Here is a 22,076-nt window from a genome sequence, read left to right as displayed (position 1 = left end):
CAACTCCGTAGCGTTCAGCTCTCTCAAGCAGATAAATTGAGCTTGTTTGTAAATTCTGGGCCCCTCGTATCAGGAAGGACATTGAGGGGCTGGAGTGAGTCCAGGGAAGGGTCTGGAGCACAAGTCCTGTGAGGGAGCTGGAGGTGTTTGGACTGGAGAAAAGAAGGCTCAGGAGAGACCTTATCACTGTACAACCCCCTGAAAGGAGGCTGTGGGTAGGTGCGGTCAGTCTTCTCCCAGGCAAGAAGAAACAGGACGAGAGGACAGTCTTAAAACTGATGTTTCAGCCTATTTCCTCGACTTTATAAAGCGTTTGTAAAATAGAAATAAAATTACTTCACACCCTGACACTTCTGCTCCTGCAGTCTAATTTTCATTTGTGTTTAGTAAGCTTTTTGTTGGCAACTGTGCAGCCTAGAATTAGGTTAAACAAAAATTCAAATTCTGAAACTAGGGATTCAGGGCAATATGAAAGCTATCTTGGGTACTTAGGAAAGACTTCAAGAAGAAACAACTACTGAGAAAAAAAAAGCCATTTTACTGTTTCTGTATTTTTAAACTACATTTGACAATGTAGCTTGTAAAGGAATAGTAAATAGTATAATATTGTGTTTGTAAGTTTCAAAGAATTGTGGGAGTTTTATAGTAAATTACACTCCACGTTCCACACCAACAAGCAGCAGTACATATTGATATCAAGGTCTGCCTACAAACAGGTTTTCTTAGAGTCATGGTTGAGTCTGTACATTATTCATATCTGTGCCTTTAAAAAATTACTACTTTTGTCATTAATCTGAAAGCAAGCAAACTAATGACTGACAGACATAGTGAATAATAGTGAAAGAAAAGAGGCACATCAAAGGAAGATATTCCAAAAGGAATTATTAATACATGAGAAAGCATTGCAATGCAAACAGCCTGGTATGAAGGGCATAAAATACCCAGCTGTATTTTTTTCTCTGCATGTAGAAACACCAGTTTCTACATAGAAAGTTAACAGCCAGTAGAGCTCAGCAAGTTTTATAAAAGATCTTGAAACAAAGGATCAGGACAAAACCAGTATTCAAATTGCAACACAATCAAAAGAACTACATTGTCAAAGATGTTTATTTGGGGGGGGGGGGGATTTGGCCTTTGAACCAGATGCGTCTTATCTCATGCTGTCTTTGGAAGGATTGAAGCTATGTTCCACAACAGAAAGCAGTAGGCAATAGTTTATACTGTGCCTTCCACTTAGCAGACAAATGCACCATTGGTTTGTGATGTAACTGTAGAAGTTGCATTTCTGTACTTGCAATCTCATTTTCTTTTCTACAGAACCCAGAAGATTCTCGCGTTTAATGTCACTAGAAGTCACACTAGAACAAGATAGTGCAGAACTTGGGGAAACTTTTGTAAAAAGCGGAGAATAATGTATATTAGCGTATGCCTAACACGTACCTCTGAGGTGGCTTTGATCACCCACGCCCGGGGGCGCACACGGGCCGGGGCGGAACGCGCGGCGCGGCGGCTCCTGCGCTCACCCGGCCCCATAAAGCGGCGGCCGGGCCGCGCGCCTGCGCCCTTCGCCGTTCGCGGTGCTCCCAGGGCCAAGATGGCGGCGTTCTCGGGTACGTGGCGCGGGGGCTCGGCCCTGAGGCAGCCTCTGGCCTCTGCCCTCCGGTTCCCGGCTGCCTGCAGCGCCGGGGGAAGCTCCTCGGGCCGCAGTACGGTGTGGCTGACCATGGATGAGGCTGGAGGTTGCGAGGCCGGCGGGGATTGTGTGTGCCTCTCCTCGTGTCCTCGGGCTTCTGTAGGCTGTGAGAAGTGATTACCGGAATGGTTTTGTAGGTTTTATTGAATGTGTGGATTTAGCAAAGGTGCTGCTTAAAAATTAAGCTAGTTCCTCACGCTGACTGGTTTCGGTAACAGGAGGTTTATCATAACTGTCTTCTGTAGAGCAGTGGATAATAACTAGCTCTTTATAAGAGAAGCTCTGCTTGTTGATACGGTTTAGCAAAATATATATTCTATATATGTGTATACAATCGCAAACTGTAATCCAAAAATCATATTATTAAAGGAGGAAACGTCACTCTTAGTGTCCCCTTCCCCATGCAGATATTTGTAGAAGTTGGCAGCCAGCCAAGATCAGAGCTCTGTAAAGTTTCAATGTTTTATTTTGTTCCTTTTAACTGAATTTTTTGCGTTTTATCATGGGAAACAATGCTGAAGCTTCTTTTCGAGGGCTACAGGTCGGTTTAGACGCTGTACAGCAGGATTAATTTGGATGTAGTTGAGGAAAACGTTATGGTGTCATTGTTTGATTAAATTCATGTACTTTATGTTGAATTAAACTGTGTGAGTTGGAATTATATGGGAAAAAATATGTATGGATTAGTTTAAAATTTGCAATCAGTAGAAATTGACTTTCATTGATGTTGACTTTGTTGCTTGTATGGATTGCCTACTATTGTAGGAGTACAGGCCAGCGCTTGAAAATATCAAAGCTTCCTGAAATCACATTACAAATAAAACACTTTTTTTGCAGCATTTTTATTATATCAAGTGGAAGAATACTTTTTGGCTGCACACATCCATCTGCAGCAGCCCAGCTCAGTGTGTGTGTGTCCATGTGCATGCTGGGTCTGAAACCCAGCATGTGGCAGTGCAGATGCCAGTGTGTAAAACCTCTGCTTGGAACAGTGCATGTTTATAGTTGAAGGAATTGATTTAGAGTAACCTTATGTACCCAAAGAGATGACCAGCAGATAAATTGTTATTTTGATGGTGTGCTGCCATCAAAGGATCCCCTTTCCTCTTGCCTGTGTTGAATGGCTGCAGGTTCCTTTGGTTTTCCTTTTTAAATACAGAGGATTTGTTTTTTCAACATACACGTTACTCTGAATTTAACTCATGTCTGAGTTAACACGTCATCAGATCTTGATACAAGTTTGCCAGAAGGAGTATCCAAGGAAAAAAAAACCACCTTTCAAAGGTGAAGGTAGTTAATACTTTATCAAAATCAAAGCATTATCTTTTTATTGTACATGGTGCAAGTGGGTCAGGCAAGATTTGGTTCTTATAGGATGCAGGTGTTTTCTCCTGTTTGCACCTCAACTGTAGAGAAAGTTGGCTATTTGCAATTAACAAAGTCTTCCCTGATGTCTGCATAGGCAGTTTCCTAAAGGTGCAAAGATAAGTGCCTTGCCCTGGAGCTGGTTCTCTGTTCCCAGTGTGTTTGCTTTGCTGCTATGTCTATTACTGCCCCTGTGCATGCCTGACTTAATCTGCTCTAGGTGGGGACAGCTCTCAAAACTGCCTGTGAGAAGGGTAGAACATTTCTGTCAGTGAGTGTGAAGGCTGCACATGCTGTTGCCAAAAAAAGTGGTTTTGCGTGGTTCTGTTTGTAGCTGGAAGTGTGGATGCTTGGCAATTTTTTGGGCACTATGGGGTTAATAACACTGCTTAATCCTTTCTTTGCTTGTCTTACAGAAATGGGTGTTATGCCTGAGATCGCTCAAGCAGTGGAGGAGATGGACTGGCTGTAAGTAGGAGTGTGGCTTAATTTGCCTTTCAGCAATGTATAACATGCTTCTTAAAGCTTACCATGCTTCTTTTGCTGTCACATTAAAGCAAAGTGGATGTATGTTTTCCTCCAACTGTCATTGCATCTCACGAGCTTCTCTGTAGTGTGAAGGACTGAAAAATACAAACTGTGACTGCAGCGGTAACATTTAAATTTGGATAAGCAGAGCATGACCTCCTACACTTCACCTGTTTTGTTTCACAAAAGTTTCACTCTGTGCCTCTCGTTTATTTATTATATATCATGGGGTTATTTGATTAAATACTGTCAGATAATTTGTGCTAGTTTAGTATGTGTTTTCCAGACTGTGGTCTATGATTGTGTTTTTCAAACTTAATGCTTGTGTTCAGTCTTCTGAAAATGTTGTTATTCTTGTGTTTGGTTACTTGTTTGACTGAAATGTTTTTACTTCAGACTTTGTTTTGAATTGTCATTCAGAATGTTGTCAATCTAGACAAACTCAATGTATGTAGTTCTTCTCATATAAATGGTATTAATTAGCTGTGATTGTCTGAAAATGCTGATTACATTTAGTTATTTTTAATTCCTTTTCCAGATTTGAACAGGAATCATGTAAATAAGGGCTGGCTTTAAAGAAAAACTAACTTGAAGAAGGGAAGACAAAAGAAAATAGTTAATAAGTTTCTTTTATAGTTTAGCATAGTGATGTGAAATGGAGCCTCTTATCAAGGTGCTGCTGAATCTGCTGCAAGCTAGGAGGAATAGCAGTTGCCTGCTTTATCTTGCAGATGGCTGTGGTTTCTGCGAATTTCCATATAAGTAAAATTTTTTTTTCAACTTATGTAGAACATTACCTTGTATTAACGTGTTTTTTTCCTGTAGTCTCCCCACAGATATCCAAGCAGAATCCATCCCGTTGATCCTGGGAGGTGGTGATGTACTTATGGTATGCATGCAGGATAGCCCCACTCATGGAAATCCTGTGTCTTTTAATTGTTGGTTGTGTGGTGAATTTTGTTCTTTCCAGATGGGTCTGTAGTTAGACTAGCTCATCTGTCCTGCTTCAACAGAAAGTATATTTTTCAGGAAAAAGCCTCTTTGAGTTCCTAGTGTGTTTTCAGCTGTTCTTGCAGATGAAATCTGAGGGTATGAGGCTTTGTTTTTTGACTTCTTGACAGGCTCTGCCACACGAATGAGGGCTGTCTGATTTCACATACTCTCCTTTTGGCTGTAAATATCTGACATGGCTGTCTATGGAACATGGCTGATACTGCCTAAGCCAATGCTGCAGTATCAATAACCTTGCACGTATCAGATTAGTCTGCCTTGTTCATTGTGTCTTTTATGGATCTCTCTGTTCTTGATTCCATAAACCAAAATAAGACTTCCTAAAAAGTAAACATAGTTTATCAAAATAGAATTCTACAGCAGTCCTTACAGTTCTGGTTAAACTCTTGTATTTTTCTTCCTATAGGCTGCTGAAACTGGGAGTGGAAAAACTGGTGTAAGTATTCAAATAATTTAAATTAGCAGAAAGCAGAAGTCTTTAAGTGGCGAGAGATGTTGTGTATGCATATATGGAGGGAGAATGTGTATCTGTGCTTAAACATTATTGATAATAGTCTTTACCAACATACATGTAGGAATGTATTTCAGTGTTTCTGACTGTGGGTACTGCACCCAAAAACAAGCCTGGAAATAAGTGTGTAACTTGTGAATAAAAGTAACTTTTCATTTTAGGCTTTCAGCATTCCAGTTATCCAAATTGTTTATGAAACACTGAAAGACCAAATGGAAGGCAAGAAAGGAAAAGCCACTATTAAAACTGGAGGGGCAGGTAAGTTTTTATATGTCACACTCCTTAAATTCAAAACCCTGCTAACTCATGTTATTTTGTTACTTTTAAGAGTAACATTAACCTGCCAGTAGATAAGGGTTTTTTTCCATAATTCGGGATAATGTAAACAGAATACCATCATTCAGTGCTTTATTAAACAATGAATATGAGTTTACTGGTGGAATCATGGAAAGAACTGGTGTGCATTTGACTGTTGACTTAGTAATGCTCTTGTTTTCAGCTTGAGGCTGATTGATCCACACCTTGTCTTCCAGTGTTCTCCTGAACACTAGGTTAATGCCTTGCAAGATTTGAAGTGGTGGTGATACCCACTTCAAAATGAGTTAAAAAACATCTTTCTGTTGCAGGAATAGGTGAGACCAGCTATGACACCACGGAGTTGGGTTGGGCCTATTAAGTGGGGTTGAGCAGAAAGCTCTTCTAGGCTCAAGCATACTTTTGTGTGGCTGGGGTAACAGTGTAGGATCTTTGAATAATGGTGTGCTGAGTAGAGCTGTTGTGTTCCTTTTGGCATCTGCCTAGGTTTGGAATTGAACAACAACATCTTGAGTTGCTACAGTTTGTTCTAGTAGATATTGAATTGAGCAGGAAATGCACAAGGCCAGAACTCAGCTATATAGAATGGATTGTAACTATGATAATATCCTCACAGTACTTGAGAGTCTATTATACATCCATTTAATTAAGCTTGGAACTATAAAGCAAATAACCATGTCCAGTCTGTGGTATGGGTAAGATTGAGTTTTATGTAAGTGAACAGTGTTTGCACAAACAGTGCTCTGAAGATGTTACAGAAGTTGTCATCATTATAACCACTGCTACACTGGTGACAGTAAAGTCAACTTAAAAAAAGTTAAAATAAAATCCTCCTTAAGAGAATGTAATATGAATACACAAATACACTCAGTAAACCTAACTGAAATGACATCTGGTTCTTTTAATAGTGTATGTATTTTTTTACAGCATATTGTTGGGCATATGAAAAATGAAGTCAGAAATTCTGTGCATATGTATCTTAGCTCCTTAGTAATGGCATTTTAACTTACAGCCTGAAAAATACCTTAATGTAAACTTGGAAGCGAAATGACAAATAATGTGTTTCAAATTTGTTGTTCTTAATATAGTTTCAGATATTTTCTATCTGAATTAGATTGTGATTGTGTGAAACTGCCTTATTTTATATAAGTCTTCATTGTTTTCAGTTTCGTTTTTAAGTAACTTAATCTGTTTTCTCCGTAATGGAATAGTGTGAACTTCCATAGAATACCTTTGCATTAAGAATTTGTGCCCCTCCTTCAGATTGTAGACCTTTGTTTTGATCTCACATGAATTTCATTGGAACAAAGCTATTTCCCAAAAAAACCAAGCCAAACACTGTGGAAACAATTTGAACTTCTAATTTGAGGTTTTCAGGCTTGCTTTGTTGATTTAATGTTTTTTCTGTTACTGTCTTTCAAACTTAGTGCTCAATAAATGGCAAATGAACCCCTATGACAGAGGATCAGCTTTTGGTGAGTAGTCCTCATTTGCTTGGTAAAAAGGAATAAACTAGAAGAAAGCATGCATAAAGTTTTCTTCTAAAAGCAGTTAGGCAATTTCTTTAACTAAAAACTGTCTTGTAATTTTCAGCAATTGGATCGGATGGCTTGTGTTGCCAAAGCAGAGAGATAAAAGAATGGCATGGATGCAGAGCAACTAGAGGCGTGACAAAAGGTAGACATATAAAGTGATGTGTTTTGTGTTACTGTTCTAGAAAAGTTTTAGCTGAAATGCCTGCCATTGTTAGTGTAAGTGGTTGCATATCCATCTGACCAAATTTAGTAGCTTAAGACTTGGAAATGATAAATAGCTCTGTTTTGTTCTCCTTGTGTCGTAAATTACCTTTTCCCTGATAGTGATGCCTGGAAGTAGAACAAAACCTTGTTAAAACAAAAACCTTAAAACCTTAGAACAAAATAATGTTAAAATGATAATAGACAAGCAACAATTTACTTGAAAGCCTTCAGGTACACAATATGGTGGAAACCATACCCCAGATTAGATTCATACAATTTTATGAGATTGGGCAGTTACAATATCCAGCCAATATTGTCCAGTTAGAGGAGCAGTTGGTTAGGTAAATCCTCCCTGCTGGGTTCTGCCCCACTGCAGTCCTCCCCCTGGTCTTCTGACTCTACCTTTATGATGTCTACAATACACGGTACAAAATAAAATGTCCTTGGTAAACTAACAAGCAAGACTAAACAAAACTTTTGGGATGCATCAAAGAGTTTGTTCACTGTGGAAAGAAAGCTGGAAAAGTACTAGAAGTTATACCTAGGCATTTAACAGTCTACTAAGCAACAAATAGATGAAGTATAAATAGAAAGCTAAAAATCTTCAGGCATAAATAGGAGACTGAGTTGGAGGAGGCAGAATCATAACTAAGATTCATCAGAATGCATTTTTTTAGGAAATAGCTAAGCACACAGTACTTTGAGTGGTTTCCTCACAGACTTCAACCAGGTTTGTGCATGCAAAAATTTCATGGTTCTGTGGTTGTAGCAGTAGTCAAGAGGCTGACCCTAACACTTAGAAGCAGAGCCATCCTGATACTGCAGTGGTTCTGGGTGTGTGTTCAGAAAGACGCTAAACACTCTGCTTTCATAGGGTGTGCAGATAATTCTGTAGACTCAATGTACATGACAGCCAGCTGGATGTGCTTCAAAGGACACAAGCAGCTGTTGATACTGGGGCATGCTCTGATGGTCTGGTGCTAATTCTGCAGAATATTGTGTCCTGAGTTTTTCAGTTCCTGTGCACTCAGTAGGAATGTATTCTCTCTTGCTTGTCACTCCTTTGAAGCCTTTCACATGCTACCTCTCAGTGGGTACTTTGTCTCTTTTGCCTGCTCCTTCTTCATTCCATACATAGGTACAAACACAACCTTTTCACACAAGCACAGATGGGAATTTTATGACACTTTTAGCAGGATTGGGAATGTTAGATTTGTGTGGGCTTGGAAAGAGCAAGACTGAACCAGCTTAATGAATTTGGATATTGTTAGAGCCTTTCTTTTTCTTTTAAAGGAAAATACTACTATGAAGTTTCCTGTCATGACCAAGGCTTGTGCAGAGTTGGTTGGTCAACTATGCAGGCTTCACTAGATCTGGGTGAGTTTCATTCTGAAGAACCTATAGATAGTTTTTGTATTGACATGAAATGGGTGGAGTCTTGTTCTGATGTTGCAGAGACTGCTTGGGAAGGATCCCAATATCAGAGAGTTGAAAATGTTTTGTATAAGTATTTTACTTCTTGTAATGGCAAGTATTTGGTTGTGGCAGTGTTTTCTTGTCTTTTGTGACTGCCTTTTATGTTTTGTTTTTTTGGGGGTTTTTTTGTTTGTGGGTTTTTTGTTTGTTTTTTTTTTTTTTTTTAAATGAAGATGTCTGGAGACTAGTAAAATCTATAAATGTACTGCTACAAAAGTACTAGTTTGGTGTACATCCAGGTCAGAAATCTTTAGTTAGCACTGTGTATTATTTGTTTATGTGGTAGTGTTGGAGATTTCAGTTGCTAATACCAACAGAAAAAAGCATAACCTGTCAACCAAAAGATAAAAGCCTATTGTCTTGTCTTCAGGCACTGATAAATTTGGCTTTGGCTTTGGTGGCACTGGTAAGAAATCTCACAACAAGCAATTTGACAGCTATGGTGAGGTAAGCTTGAATTGCATTTGATAGAAATATTATTAAAAGTTTTGCATCTTGGTGCTGTTATAATCAACTGTCTTTTGAAGTAGTGCTCACTGGGCAAAAGTATAATGGAACATTGAAGCATTTTTGGATAAAAGCTTATTAAAAGATTGAACAAAAGCAGTTGTAAGCTTGAGACATGATAGTGGTAAGACAGCAATTATATCTATTCTTATTTAGAAGTTAAAGTTTTGCTATGTGTTACTGACAAAAAGTTTGCTGACCTCTTGAGATTTGTCTTGACTTACTTCAGTTTTAGCTGGAATAGATCAACCTGTCTGGATACACTGTGAACATCCGAGTGACAGCATCATATTCTGTGTGCTAAAAATTAAAATAGAAGTAATAGCACAACTCTGTAATCTGTCAGAATGTATTATTAATTGCTATTAAGGCATAGTTAGTAGTTAGCACTACTTCTAACTATTGAGTTGGGTTTGCCATTATCTGAATATACATTTCTGAAGTGTCTGCTGGGAATACCTGTAGTGGTTTTTGAGTAATGCAGCAATGGAATTGAGATGTTTAAACATAATTTTTATAAATGAGTATTACAGCAGAAACTCAAGTCTTTTTGTGGTAATAACGAACTCAATGTCATAAAACTTGCAACTCCTACAACTACTGTAGCTTGTTTAGTAATGACTCTTCAGCTGTTGATTAGGAGCACTTTATAATATATAAATGTTATTGAACACCTTTAATAGATCTCAAGATACTTAAATAAAGAACTTAAGTATACATAACATGCATATAGTGTCATCTTCAACAGTTAGTCTTTTATTATTGTCAAAATACAGGTTTCTGATGCCCTGTTTGGTGTTCTAAGCTTAGATTTACATTGGCTAATAAATACATGGCTAATGTTCTTTTCCATAATGCAGAATACTTCGAGGTAAATGGCTTAAATGTATCATTGGCATTGTGTTTGGTTTTTGAAGTAAATTTAGAGCAGTAATAAATGTTTAAATATCTAAGATCAATTGGGCAGTTTACTGAAGACTTGTAATCAAATAAAAATGTGTTCTATCTACAATGATCTTACTGAAATAAATTGAACTTGCTTGACTTCTATCAAGCATCAGCATTTACTAGGGAGAGGTGGGAAAACTAAAAGCTGACAGAATATAAGCACTAAGTCTTCTTAATGCACTGAAAATGTCTTAGCTTCACAAACCTCTTTTTTTTTTTTTTTCCCTGCAGGAATTCACTATGCATGATACAATTGGGTGTTATCTAGACACAGAAAAAGGACAAATAAAATTTTCCAAAAACGGTAGGTTTTATTCTGTTTCTTTGGAATTCTGTTTGAATGCTTTCACCTGGGGGGAGAAAGGGAGAGGAACTCACACACTTGCAGAGTCTGACTGAACTAACCCTACTTTCAGGGAAGGACCTTGGCCTTGCATTTGAAATCCCACCACATATAAGGAACCAAGCACTTTTTGCAGCTTGTGTACTGAAGGTAACAGGCATATTACAGATGTCCAAGATGATTATAATTTTTCTGGGTTTGTTAATGAGCTATTTAAGTACACAATTTGCATAGCCACCTGCAGTTGTGCATGTAAAGTCAGTTTTCTTTGGTTTACCAGTATTCACTACTGAAGTAATAATGTGTGTGTATTAGCTTTGAATAGCATTTCAGCTAAATGTTTAAATTCAAATTTTAATCTTGAATTTATAGGTAGAGCAGCATGGATAATTAATTCCTAATAACAGTACCATGTTCTGTGTATTAAACCTTGGTACACTGCCATTTGACTGATACAAGCAAATAGCTTGAAAGTCAGCTGTCCTGTTCACTTGTTCTGAACTCTAACATTACTGTAGTAATGTAGTACTGTGTTGTTCTCAGTTAGTCTTTGTAAGTCTGTCTCTCAAGCAGTAAAGATTATAGCAAAACTATATAGATTACAGTGGTTAAAGAAATGTGTAACTTAGAAAAAATGCTTTGGTTTTTTTGTTGGCTTTGTTTGTTTGGGGTTTTTTTAAATTCCATCAACTTGGGGAAGAGGAATGTATAAGATGGGAGAAGAAAACACCTGCCCTATCTCCTTGTCTTTCTGGGTTTTTTTCATTATTGAGTTGTTTCTCATTTTATGTTGTCTCTTGAATCTATTTGTATGACATGACTTTCTTGAAACCTAGAATGCTGAATTGAAATTCAATTTTGGTGAAGAAGATTTCAAGTTTCCACCAAAAGATGGCTATGTTGGTCTTTGCAAGGCTCCTGAGGGTAGCGTTGTAAAATCACAACACTCAGGTAGGTTAGATTTTTACAAACTTCTCTTCTTCCTGTACTCAGGTTGTGTCACAGAGCACCTTTTGATCTCTATTGATCTCTATTTGATCTTTAATTGCCATCAGAAAGATCTTGAATTCAGCAGTAATGAAGCAATTGCTGCTTTTTTCAGAGTGTGCCAGATTTTCGTACGCTTAAACCACCAATAGTCTTTAATATTTTGAATTTAGAAGTACATCAGATAAAAACCTTAGCTGGACTTTTTTTCAACAGTGTTATCATAAAAGTGTGTGTCTGTGTGTCTTTATGCCTCAGAATAAAATGGGTTATCCTGTAAGATCAGTACACCCACTTGTAAGTTCTGAACATTATTCTGAAGTTACTCGTAATTGGGAGAGCAGTCATATCACTTCTTAATGGAGCATTTAGAATTATTAGGTTTTAATTACTAATAAGAAACTCCAAATCTCTTTCCAGTCAAAAACTCCAGAATAGGAGTGTAGTTTGTCTTAATGGTGATTTTTTTTTTTTTTTCACTTAGGAAATGCTCAAGTGGTTCAAGCACAGAACCTTCCAAATGCTCCAAAGGCATTGATTGTAGAACCATCAAGAGAGCTGGCAGAACAAACTTTGAACAATGTGAAGCAGTTCAAGAAATATGTTGATAATCCCAAATTAAGGTAATAGTGAATTTGTTGGTTGGATTTATGGTTCTATGATATATATAGGGCTATATATTTTCCATGGATGTAACTTCGTGAGGAGATGGGCAAGGGGGGATGTTCCACTTCATAGCTAAGTGAAGCATAATCTGCAGTGTTGCTAATAATATCAGTAATAACCTGCTACCAGCCAAATTTCTGACTTTTCAACTATAGTTAGACCACTTAGGGGGGTTTTGGTGTGTTTTATCTGTGAACTGCCTTTTTGTTGTGTAACAAATTTGGTGGGTAGGTGTGTTTTTTTAATTATCAGTCATAACTAGTGTGCTACTTCACATGCTTTTCTTGGCTAAAAACATTGCTTGCTTACTGCCCTTCTTTCCTAAACATTTCCTATGCCCCCATCTCCCTCTGCCCCCTCATTTACTTTGTTTTTCATCTCCATCAAATAGTTATATACAGGGTCTACTCTCTTTAATTAATGTGCTTACAGGACAAATTATGAAGATGCAATTCTGGAAAATGAATCCTCTATAAGTTGCTTTGAATTTAAGTTGTCTCTGCTTTGACTGTGCTTCTAAAACATAAACATCTGCCAATTCTAAACAGCAATCTGTTTATAAGAGTGCATTTACTAGAACTGCTGAGACTAAGCAATAGAAATGGGCAAGGCTACAATGAAAGATTCAGTTAGTTTACTGTTATTTGCATTTCTCACTTTCAAGGACACAGGAAACTTTTTTTGAACTAAGTTACATTATTTTTGAAATTAAGAAACATTTTTTGTAACAAAATTGGTTAAGGTGCTAATTTGTTTAGTACAACAGTGATAAAGTAATCACATTCAAATACAGTTTGGTAACAAAATTTTCACTTGAATTAAAATACAGTACACTGCATGTGAAAGGATGAATTTCAGAATTAATGTTTTCTATAATTTTGTTCTTAAAAATATTGTTCAGAGTTGTTAATTGTCAGCTATCAATAAAAGAATCAGTCTTCAGACAGATGTTTAGTATACTTTCTGAAAATAATAAATGGGTAAATGTCAAATACATTGATGTAATTTTAGGGAACTGCTAATTATTGGTGGAGTTGCTGCAAGAGATCAACTCTCTGTACTGGAACAAGGTGTAAGTTGTGTTTTTTCATATGATTTATTAGTTTGGGTTCTGAGTAATTTATGATGTTGCTAAAGGATATTAATGGTGGTAACTCATGCAATAAGAATAATAAACATGTTAAAAAGAAAATGTACAGTCAATAGTAGGCCCATGTTGCACCAGTCTCACAGTTGTTCCTTTACTTCCATGTCAATACAAGAACTTACAGTACTTAGTCAAATTCTGTTGTATTCCTGAAAATCTTAAAGGTGTAATTGTTTGCCATTAGTCCTTAACCAACTAGACAGTTTTACTATTAACTTCTGTTCCATGTTTTTGTGAATAAAAATAGTCTGCAGTTATCAAGATGAGCCTACACTACAAACCAGTCCTACATAAAAGGAAGTGGTCTGGTTTCAGCAGCATGGAATGTACAATTGATTCAGTCCCAATTTAGGGAGAACAGAGTTACAGGTCATGTTTTTTATTTAAGACTCACCTTTGGAAGTGAAAGCACATCACTATTGATAAATTTTCTAGTGATTCTAGCTGCAAAAATAAAAATTTTCTGTTAACCCTACTTGAACTTACTTGGAAGATTATTTGACTTCCATGTGAATGCTAAGTTCTTGATTGTGAACCCTCCTGTCTGGCAAACTTTTAATTTATTTGTATAGCTATAGACTTTGTATCCTTCCACCATGAGAAAAAGTTATCCCCGTTTAAAAACACATCTATTTGTTGGCTTTAGGTAACAAAATTACACAGCTTGGGGTTCAAGGAAGGAAAAAAGGGGCACAGTACTTCTCAATTAAGGGAAGGCTTCCCCCCTAAGGTAGATTCTGCTTGTGAAATGACTGTAGAACAAAATGCAGGTTGCCCAGAGAGGAAGTTGTGGGATCCCTTTCCAGAAGGGTACTGAAAATTGTATTAGGCAGCTAGCTGAAGTAACTTGGAAGTTGTCCTTGGTTTGCATGTGAAGGTAGGGAGTGGAGACCAGATGATCTCAAGAGATCCCTCCAACTCAAGTTACTCTAGGATTGTATGAAGTTATAATTAATAGAAGATAAAGCATTATACTGATAATTGTCTCATAATGTTAACCTTAAATTAAATTTCTAATGCCTCTAGTTAGTTACAGCACCAACCCATACTCTTTATGTACTTCATAGGTGGATATTGTAGTTGGAACTCCTGGAAGGCTGGATGACTTGGTCTCAACGGGGAAGATTAATTTATCTCAAGTTAGATTCCTGGTTCTGGATGAAGCTGTATGTAGAGAACTAAGTGCTGCTTAAATTCTGTTCTTTAATGCAACATGATATTTGCAAAAAAAAAGAGTAAAACATTATTGTTCTGTAGTATTTGATAATTCAGTTGGAACAGTTAAATACCTGTAGGCTGTTGCAGCTTAATCCTCTCATCATTTGCAACCATAGTAACCTACTTTTTTTCCCCCTACCCTCATAGTCTCTTTGTTAAATCTGTTTGGAATTTTTCTGATAGAAAAATACATTTCAAATTGTATTTACAAGGTACTGAAGTCTGTCCCTGTCACTGCAGGGATCTCAAATGACAAAGACAAAATATAAGTGTTAGTTAATCCAGCAGGTCTTGAAGCCAGTCATAAGGGCGCCTCTCTGACCTGTTGTACAACTCAATATTCACAAAGATCAAATGCCTTGGGGTGTTAGCTACGAGTAGCTGCTGAGCTTCTTGTGAAGTACAGCAGCTATAGTGTAAATGCTCCACATTTTTACTGGGCTTTTTCTCCTTAGTAATACCTCTGCCATGCATTGACCTGTCCATCTAATTAAATGCAAGAACTTCTGAGAGTAGGAGTATATTGCTCGTCTAACTCAAGTGTAAAGACTGAGAAACAAGAGAGATTTGCAGCTTTATCTCTTTTATTTCATCCCCACGTAGGATGGCCTTCTCCTCCAAGGCTATTCAGATTTCATAAACAGGATCCACAGTCAAATTCCTCAGATAACCTCAGATGGAAAGAGGCTTCAGGTATAAAATGTCTGTGATTTGGGGTTTTTTTGTTGTTGAGGTGGAGGGGGGTTGTTGTTGGGGGAAGGTTGTTGTTGTTTGTTTGTATATTTTTTGGGGTGCGTGGTGTGCTCTGTTTTCAGTTTTTGACTATTATTTGGCATGGAGCACACTTCTTTGAAGTGGAGTTTGCTAAAGCTCTTGTCCAAAACGAACACATGTTCAGTGAGTTCAGTAATTGCCTGTGGAATATGTATTTTTAGTATTCTAGATGTCAAAGCCTAATATTCAGCAGTTTTCAATTTGATTTGAATTATTTATGTATATATAGCAAAATATGACTGAATACATACTTTATGATTTCTAATGTGTTAATAATCTTGATTCATCAGCATTCAGTAATTCTGCATTCTTCCTACTGATTCATTGGGTCTTTGTAAGAGAAGAGTTAAGCAATTTATTTTGTGTCCTGACTCTTGGAGCTGAGTGGTTCCTGTGGTGATGAAATCCATACTCTTTCTGCTGTGCTACATTATGCTATTCAACTACATAACATTCATCCAGTTCTACTCCCACCTTTTTGGAATGGGAGGATCTTATCTTCAATAGTATCCATATGGCTCTTGTCTTCTCAGGTGATTGTGTGCTCTGCAACACTGCATTCTTTTGATGTGAAGAAACTATCTGAAAAAATCATGCATTTTCCTACTTGGGTTGATTTGAAAGGAGAAGATTCTGTCCCTGAAACTGTACACCACGTAGTTGTGCCTGTAAATCCAAAAGCTGATAAACTCTGGGAAAGGCTTGGCAAGAATCATATCAGAGTAAGTGGAGATTGAGGTTATTTGTCCATGTTTACTTATTTAACCTTCTGAACAGGGGCCTAATGTTGAAGGATCTTTACTGGCTATTGAAACAGCTTAATCTGAAATGGTTTGTTCCATGGTAGTCAGGATCATATCAATTATGTCATAACACTGTTCCAGAACAGCTCAGTGTTACAAACATGGCTGAGGAAGAGCTTGACAGAGTAACAGTCTGATTTGCACTAGAGAGCAATGGCACTGTGCTTTTTCACTCTTTTCACAGCTAATGATCCATGACCTAACAGTACTTAGTTCCTCTTTTCTGACTTGGCAGAAGGAAATAAACCTGCCAAGACGGATCATTCTGTAATGTAGTTGTGTCTCCAACCAAAATCTGAGATGAGCAGATTTTATGGGAATGGATTTCATATCAGACTGCATTTGAGACTCCAGATTCTACAGTCACCTGACACCTGTCCATGTGAGAAGGTGTTGGCTGTTCAGGTCTTTAATATTCAAATTCTGAATAACTTGGAACCAAATTTTGTTCTTGGCCACTCTGATGCAGTAACAAGTCTATAGGTTTTCTTAATCCCTCTTTGTCTTTGTAACCTCTGTTTGTCACATGTTAGTACCTTTTCATTAAGCCTTAGTATGTGTTTTTCTTTTGGATTTTAAGTTTATATCTAATTCAGTCTAGCATAGGGGAGAAGCTAAGGAACTACTGTTTATGTGATTTAACTATATTTTACCATATCTTTTTATTCAGGTTTGTTTGGGTGTTTTTAATTCTTCTCTTTGTTCAAAGTATTTCGTATCCAGTTTCTACATAGGGGTTTTTTTTTTGCCCTTTTTTATGAACAAGTTTTGTGTGCCTAAACACAAGACTTTCCTTTGGCTGAAGGTAGGTGAACGTGGGCGGTGGGAGAACAGAATGCTAAGACTACTTTTAAACTTCCATTTCTTCCTAGTTACAAGTTAATGGAGTTAAGTATTTCTCTGTGAAGAGCAGACTACTGACTTGGGGTTTTTTTTTTGTTTGTGTTTTTCCTAGACTGATGAAGTACATGCAAAAGACAATACACGACCTGGCGCTAACACTCCAGGTAATGAGCAGCTGTAAGAAGTAGTTTGTTAAATTTTTGTAAATGTTTTGAAGTAAAGATAGTATAAACTTGTCTTGAGTCATGTTCCTCCAAAATTTTATTTCTACATTCTCATAGTCTTGAAAAAAGATGTGTTTCTGTACCTGGGGAGTGGGAAAGAGACTTGAATATATATTTTGCAGATTTGTAGACTAGTTTTTGTTGGTGTGTACAAGAAACCTGAAATTTCTGAATGCTTTTGTTCTTTCTGTATTGTATCTTCTTGGAGCACAGGAGCATGGAGGGGAGACATAAAAACTGAAGGTGTAGCTTACTTGTTCTAGTAATAAAAGTTTAGCTGTTTATTCAAAGGCTGGACTTCAAAGGTATGCAGTTCAAAGGTTCTCCATGATTTTAAACAACTTGAGTGAAATAACTTCTTTATTTTTATTTAGAAATGTGGTCTGAAGCTATTAAAATTCTCAAGGGAGAATACACTGTTCGGGCAATCAAAGAGCACAAGATGGACCAAGCCATTATTTTCTGCAGGACTAAAATAGACTGTGATAATATGGAGCAATACTTCATCCAACAGGGTGGAGGTAATGCTTTCATGTCAACCTTACTCATCTCACTTTTCTCACTTCCATGTTTTTACAACACCAAACTTCTGTGATAGAGGTCGCCAGTACTAGGACAGAGCACAAATAAAATTGTGCTTCAGGTTCCTTTACATACTGACTGGGCATAAAATTCAGGGGTTTGTAGCAGGCAGCTGCAGGGATGCCCTTTGTGAAAGAAGGCAGTGAACTGTCTAGTACCTGTTTTGGATAGTTCTGAAATGAATGGAAACCTGTCATGCACCAAAATCTGAACCAGTGAGAACATGTATGGTCCCTGTGCTGAAACAGACTAGTAAAGTTAAGACTTGGTAAGGGCAAGAGACATGGGAAGAAACGTTCACACATAAGAAGATGCAGAAGGAGAAATGTGAAAGAAAACACAGGAACCATGAAAAGGATGTGTGAGGAGAAAGGTGAAGACAGTCATTTGTAGAAATGGGGAAATTTAGAGCAGGAAGGATTAAGGAGAAGTGCCTGCACAGATGTGCTCTGGGGAGGAGAGAGAAAGAGTGTACTACTTACCTTGAGTATTTTTTTCTGCCCCAATGCCTGTGAAATTTTTTTTGCCCATGAAATATTTCCAGTTCTGTGTGGTTCTGTGTCATAATTTTTATGTGATGTTATTAATGCATGTAAATTCTTTCAGGCCCTGATAGGAAGGGACATCAATTCTCATGTGTCTGTCTCCATGGTGATAGAAAACCTCAAGAAAGAAAGCAAAACCTGGAAAGATTTAAGGTGATGTAGCAGATTCTTGAATGCTTTATCCTTACCTCCTAATACCTGAATTCATATGTTAATTTTTGTTCCTAGTTCTCCATTTAAATGAAACGGCACTCAAATGTCCCACTTCCTGAAACTGTGAGGCACATTTTCTGTAGGTGAAATTCTGTACTGGTAATCAATATGATCTTTGTGAGTTTGAATTCAGAAGATAGTGGGCTTGCTTTGAAATAAAAACCCAACTTTAAACTCTAGAAATTACATTGGGTTTTAAAGTGTCTAGTACTTGATTACTTAAAAAAAAAAAAAAAAAAAGTTAAAATATTACAGTTTAGTTTTGATTAAGCCATTGACTGATTTTTGCTTGCCTTATGGTGTTGGGGGAAGAAACAAAGATGTAAATTCACTGAGCTGTTCATGCTTTGAAGTGTTCCTAAATGTACAGAGACTTCAAGGGGAAGTAAGTGCAAAGAACTGTGGTTTTGTTGCTTGGGATTTTGCTTGCTGTATTTAGCACAACACTTCATTACAACTCCATTTTTGCAGAGAGGAGATGTCCGTTTCTTGATCTGCACAGATGTTGCTGCTAGAGGAATTGATATTCATGGTGTTCCATATGGTAAGACATAGTTTTTTAAACTTAGGCTATTGAATTGCACTGGAGCTTCAATATATTTGCAGTCCTGTCCAGTAGTTAAATATATGACCTATAGCATAATTTTAAGAGACATAGATGTTAAAGGCTTTTAAACTAGGCAATATTTAATTTGGTTAGTCACCGTAAGTTCTCAAATACCTGATGATGTTCTGCATTTTTGGAAGTTGTTCATTTGGTTTTCCATTCTTGCCAAAAAGTAATCAGGGAGAAAGCAGCTGGAGAGTGAGCGCCTTTATTCTGGGTATTGTAGGTTACACCTGTAACTGTATGTACATAGGCTAAGGAGAGGAATTGCAATCAAAATCATATTTTAGATGTCTGACCTTAGCTCATATATTAAAAAAAAAATAAGTTTTTGTGTTCTCTGTGGACTGTCCCTCTCTTACACAGTTATCAACGTGACACTCCCTGATGAAAAACAGAACTATGTTCATCGAATCGGGAGAGTTGGCAGAGCTGAGAGGTATGTGTGTATTCAGAGCAGTCACCAGGTTTTCTTGGTATTTTTTGTTGTTGTTTCACAAGGTGGCAATAGTTACTGAAATAGATTTCTCCCTTTCTTCTCCTCTAATATTTCAGGATGGGTTTGGCAATCTCCCTTGTGGCAAAAGAGAAAGAAAAGGTAATTATACTCCAAAGCAAAGATGAACAGACACTATTTACTGAAGTACAGTCCACAGCTGCTCTCTGACCTTCTTATCTTGCATTGAAAAACTGCTTGTTTGTCCATGCTTAATTGAAGGAGAACTTTAACAGATGCCTGTATTCTTTTTCATTCTAAAATTAGTCAAAATCAATGTACTAATGTACAATGTACTAATCACTGTTCTATTTCACAAAGTTTAGAAGTTGTTTTCCATTATTTCTAGGTTTGGTATCATGTATGCAGTAGTCGTGGAAAAGGGTGTTACAACACTAGACTGAAGGAAGAAGGAGGTTGTACCATATGGTACAATGAGATGCAGGTAAGCATTTTGCTTAAATAAAGCAAATGAAGTTCTTGTTTCACCTCTGCAGTTGAAGTTAGGGTGTTTATAACTTCTGGTTCCATTTAAAGAAGAAATTAGAAAACTTTTCAGGGTGTATGTTCTGTAAGTTGTAATTATAAAAGCTTATTTTAATACTTCCAGCCAATTTTTTTGGAGTTGTATGTTCAGCTTCCTTACAGTCTTCCTAACCAAAATCTGTTAAGAATTTAGAGGATGTTAGTTATGCACTTCTGTTTAGATTTGCAAAACTGTCACTTAAAAATGTTGTTTCTCTAACCTGGAAATAGCTTATCACTTAAGTAGGTTTTCATTGGGATTTGTATACCAGCTATGAATGCATGCTAAAAATCAATACTTTCCTTCTTTCTCTAATAAAGAAAGGCAAATACACCTCATCTGTCATCAAATAAGCTTGGACTATGAGTTCTTTATAATGAAGTAGCCTCATTCTTACAAGTAGGGTAGTGAATGAAATAAAGACTTCTAGGTAGTGTAAAACCATAGTGAAATTGTAAATGAACTTGTATAGTCCAAGCTGATAAAAATGTGTTAGTCTTCTGTATCTGTGACCAAATTGTTTTCTGTACCATTCCTGTTCAAACTACTCAAATGTGACTGTTGAGAATACTAGTTTGATTAGTGTTGGACCATAAGAGTACTTAAAGAGTTTTTTTCTCTTAGTTGCTGGGGGAGATTGAAGAACACTTAAACTGCACTATTGCCCAAGTTGAACCAGACATAAAAGTACCAGTGGATGATTTTGATGGGAAAGTCACATATGGGCAGAAAAGAGCTCTGGGCGGTAAGAATGAACTGCTCTCGAGTTCCCTTGCTATGCAGTGCTCAGCTTTCTGCTTGTCTTGTGTGTAACTACAGAATAATAGATTACAAGTAAATAAATAATTGATTATAAATAAATGGATTATAAAAAGCTGCTAGTTCTTTGCTATCTTCTGCATTTGTTACATGGAGCCTACGGGTTGCAAGTGACAAGAGTGTGTATACCTGTTTTGGTTTGTTTGTTCTTTTTTTTAACAAAGTAATTAACTTTCTGAATGACTGTGGTTGGGCATTGTTAGTTCTGCTGAAAAATAGCTTTGAACGTGTAATTTAGATTGTGTCTCTTTTGGCAGGTGGACTGTATAAGGGCCATGTGGATATTCTGGCACCTACAGTACAAGAGTTGGCTGCCCTTGAAAAAGAGGCTCAGACATCTTTCTTGCATCTTGGCTATCTTCCTAACCAGCTGTTCAGAACATTCTAATTGTGCCACTCTAGAGAGAAGGCTTGAGTTAATAAATGCTTTGCCCTGCAAATACAAAAATCCCACACTGTCTCTGAGTAGAGGTAGTTAGAAAACGATTAAAACTAAATATAATTCTTGCATGAGGAACAGAGTGTTCAGCGCTGTTAACTTTGAGTTAGCTGTTCTCCTAATAAAATAAAACAAGTCAAAGATGAAATGGTTTTGTTTGGGTTTTTTGCCTTAAAGGATTCATTTACAGAATCATTCTTTGCATGGTTTAGTTTATTGTAAGTACAAGAGTAGTTAGGCAAACATGGGAGGAGAGTTTTATATTTTTATTTATTTATATTAAAAATAATTATTTGTGTACTGTAAATTTTTAATGCTGGACTGACTAAAGATAGGTTCATACTTATTCAGACAGCTGTTTACGTTTAAGGTACTGAATCCAAAACCCCAGATCTCAGATATGTATTTGAAGCGCTTTGTTATCCTAAACCCCTTCATCTAGGGTAATAACTGCATTTTGATTCTGTAGTTCTAGACTTCTCAAAGTTAATAGTTCTTAAATTTCTGAAATGAATTGTACAATATTGTAGCAGTATTGTTACAAATATTTCTACAACACTCTTGAATTCATAGGGGTGTACCATGTGAGTATCAAAGCATTTAATAAAACTGCAGGAAAAGCTTTTTCATGAAGCAGTATAAGCTGAAGTACTTAATGCCTCTTGTGCTGCTTTCAGACACGCTGAATTTGTTCAGATGAAGTTACTGCAATCTGGTTTGGAATTTCTTTGTAGATTTTTTTTTTCCCCCC

At 37.0% G+C, this 22,076-nt stretch overlaps 1 protein-coding gene across 3 annotated transcripts; it reads left to right on the top strand.

Annotated features, from left to right (window-relative positions):
• The first annotated feature begins 195 nt into the window (after positions 1-195).
• DDX1 (DEAD-box helicase 1) lies at positions 196-21,473 on the top strand. Of its 3 annotated transcripts, none has more exons than XM_066314777.1 (26): positions 196-215; positions 3,475-3,526; positions 4,412-4,475; positions 5,004-5,033; positions 5,270-5,366; positions 6,851-6,898; positions 7,017-7,100; positions 8,456-8,539; positions 9,009-9,085; positions 10,325-10,397; positions 10,510-10,586; positions 11,273-11,387; positions 11,908-12,046; positions 13,101-13,161; positions 14,304-14,402; positions 15,058-15,147; positions 15,762-15,950; positions 16,987-17,038; positions 17,473-17,619; positions 18,287-18,378; positions 18,910-18,982; positions 19,412-19,484; positions 19,601-19,643; positions 19,891-19,986; positions 20,692-20,812; positions 21,144-21,473. In XM_066314777.1, the coding sequence occupies exons 2-26, from the start codon at positions 3,477-3,479 to the stop codon at positions 21,272-21,274; spliced, it is 2,205 nt and encodes a 734-aa protein (XP_066170874.1). In that variant the 5' UTR covers positions 196-215; positions 3,475-3,476; the 3' UTR covers positions 21,275-21,473. The 3 variants fall into 3 exon arrangements, with proteins under 3 accessions (XP_066170874.1, XP_066170873.1, XP_066170875.1); XM_066314776.1 differs by lacking the exon at positions 196-215 and adding an exon at positions 1,516-1,610; XM_066314778.1 differs by lacking the exons at positions 196-215; positions 14,304-14,402 and adding an exon at positions 1,516-1,610.
• The last annotated feature ends 603 nt before the right edge of the window (positions 21,474-22,076 follow it).

This window comes from Sylvia atricapilla, chromosome 3 (assembly GCF_009819655.1).
Source record: "Sylvia atricapilla isolate bSylAtr1 chromosome 3, bSylAtr1.pri, whole genome shotgun sequence".
Lineage (NCBI taxonomy): Eukaryota > Metazoa > Chordata > Aves > Passeriformes > Sylviidae > Sylvia > Sylvia atricapilla.
This window is presented reverse-complemented; position numbering and strand designations above follow the sequence as displayed.

What these genes read in the sequence shown, in the direction of transcription:
- DDX1 (XM_066314776.1), top strand. An exon ending in TATTAAAACTGGAGGGGCAG is followed by an intron (nt 5,367 to 6,850) that starts GTAAGTTTTTAT and finishes TTTCAAACTTAG; the next exon opens with TGCTCAATAAATGGCAAATG. An exon ending in TATTCATGGTGTTCCATATG is followed by an intron (nt 18,983 to 19,411) that starts GTAAGACATAGT and finishes TCTCTTACACAG; the next exon opens with TTATCAACGTGACACTCCCT.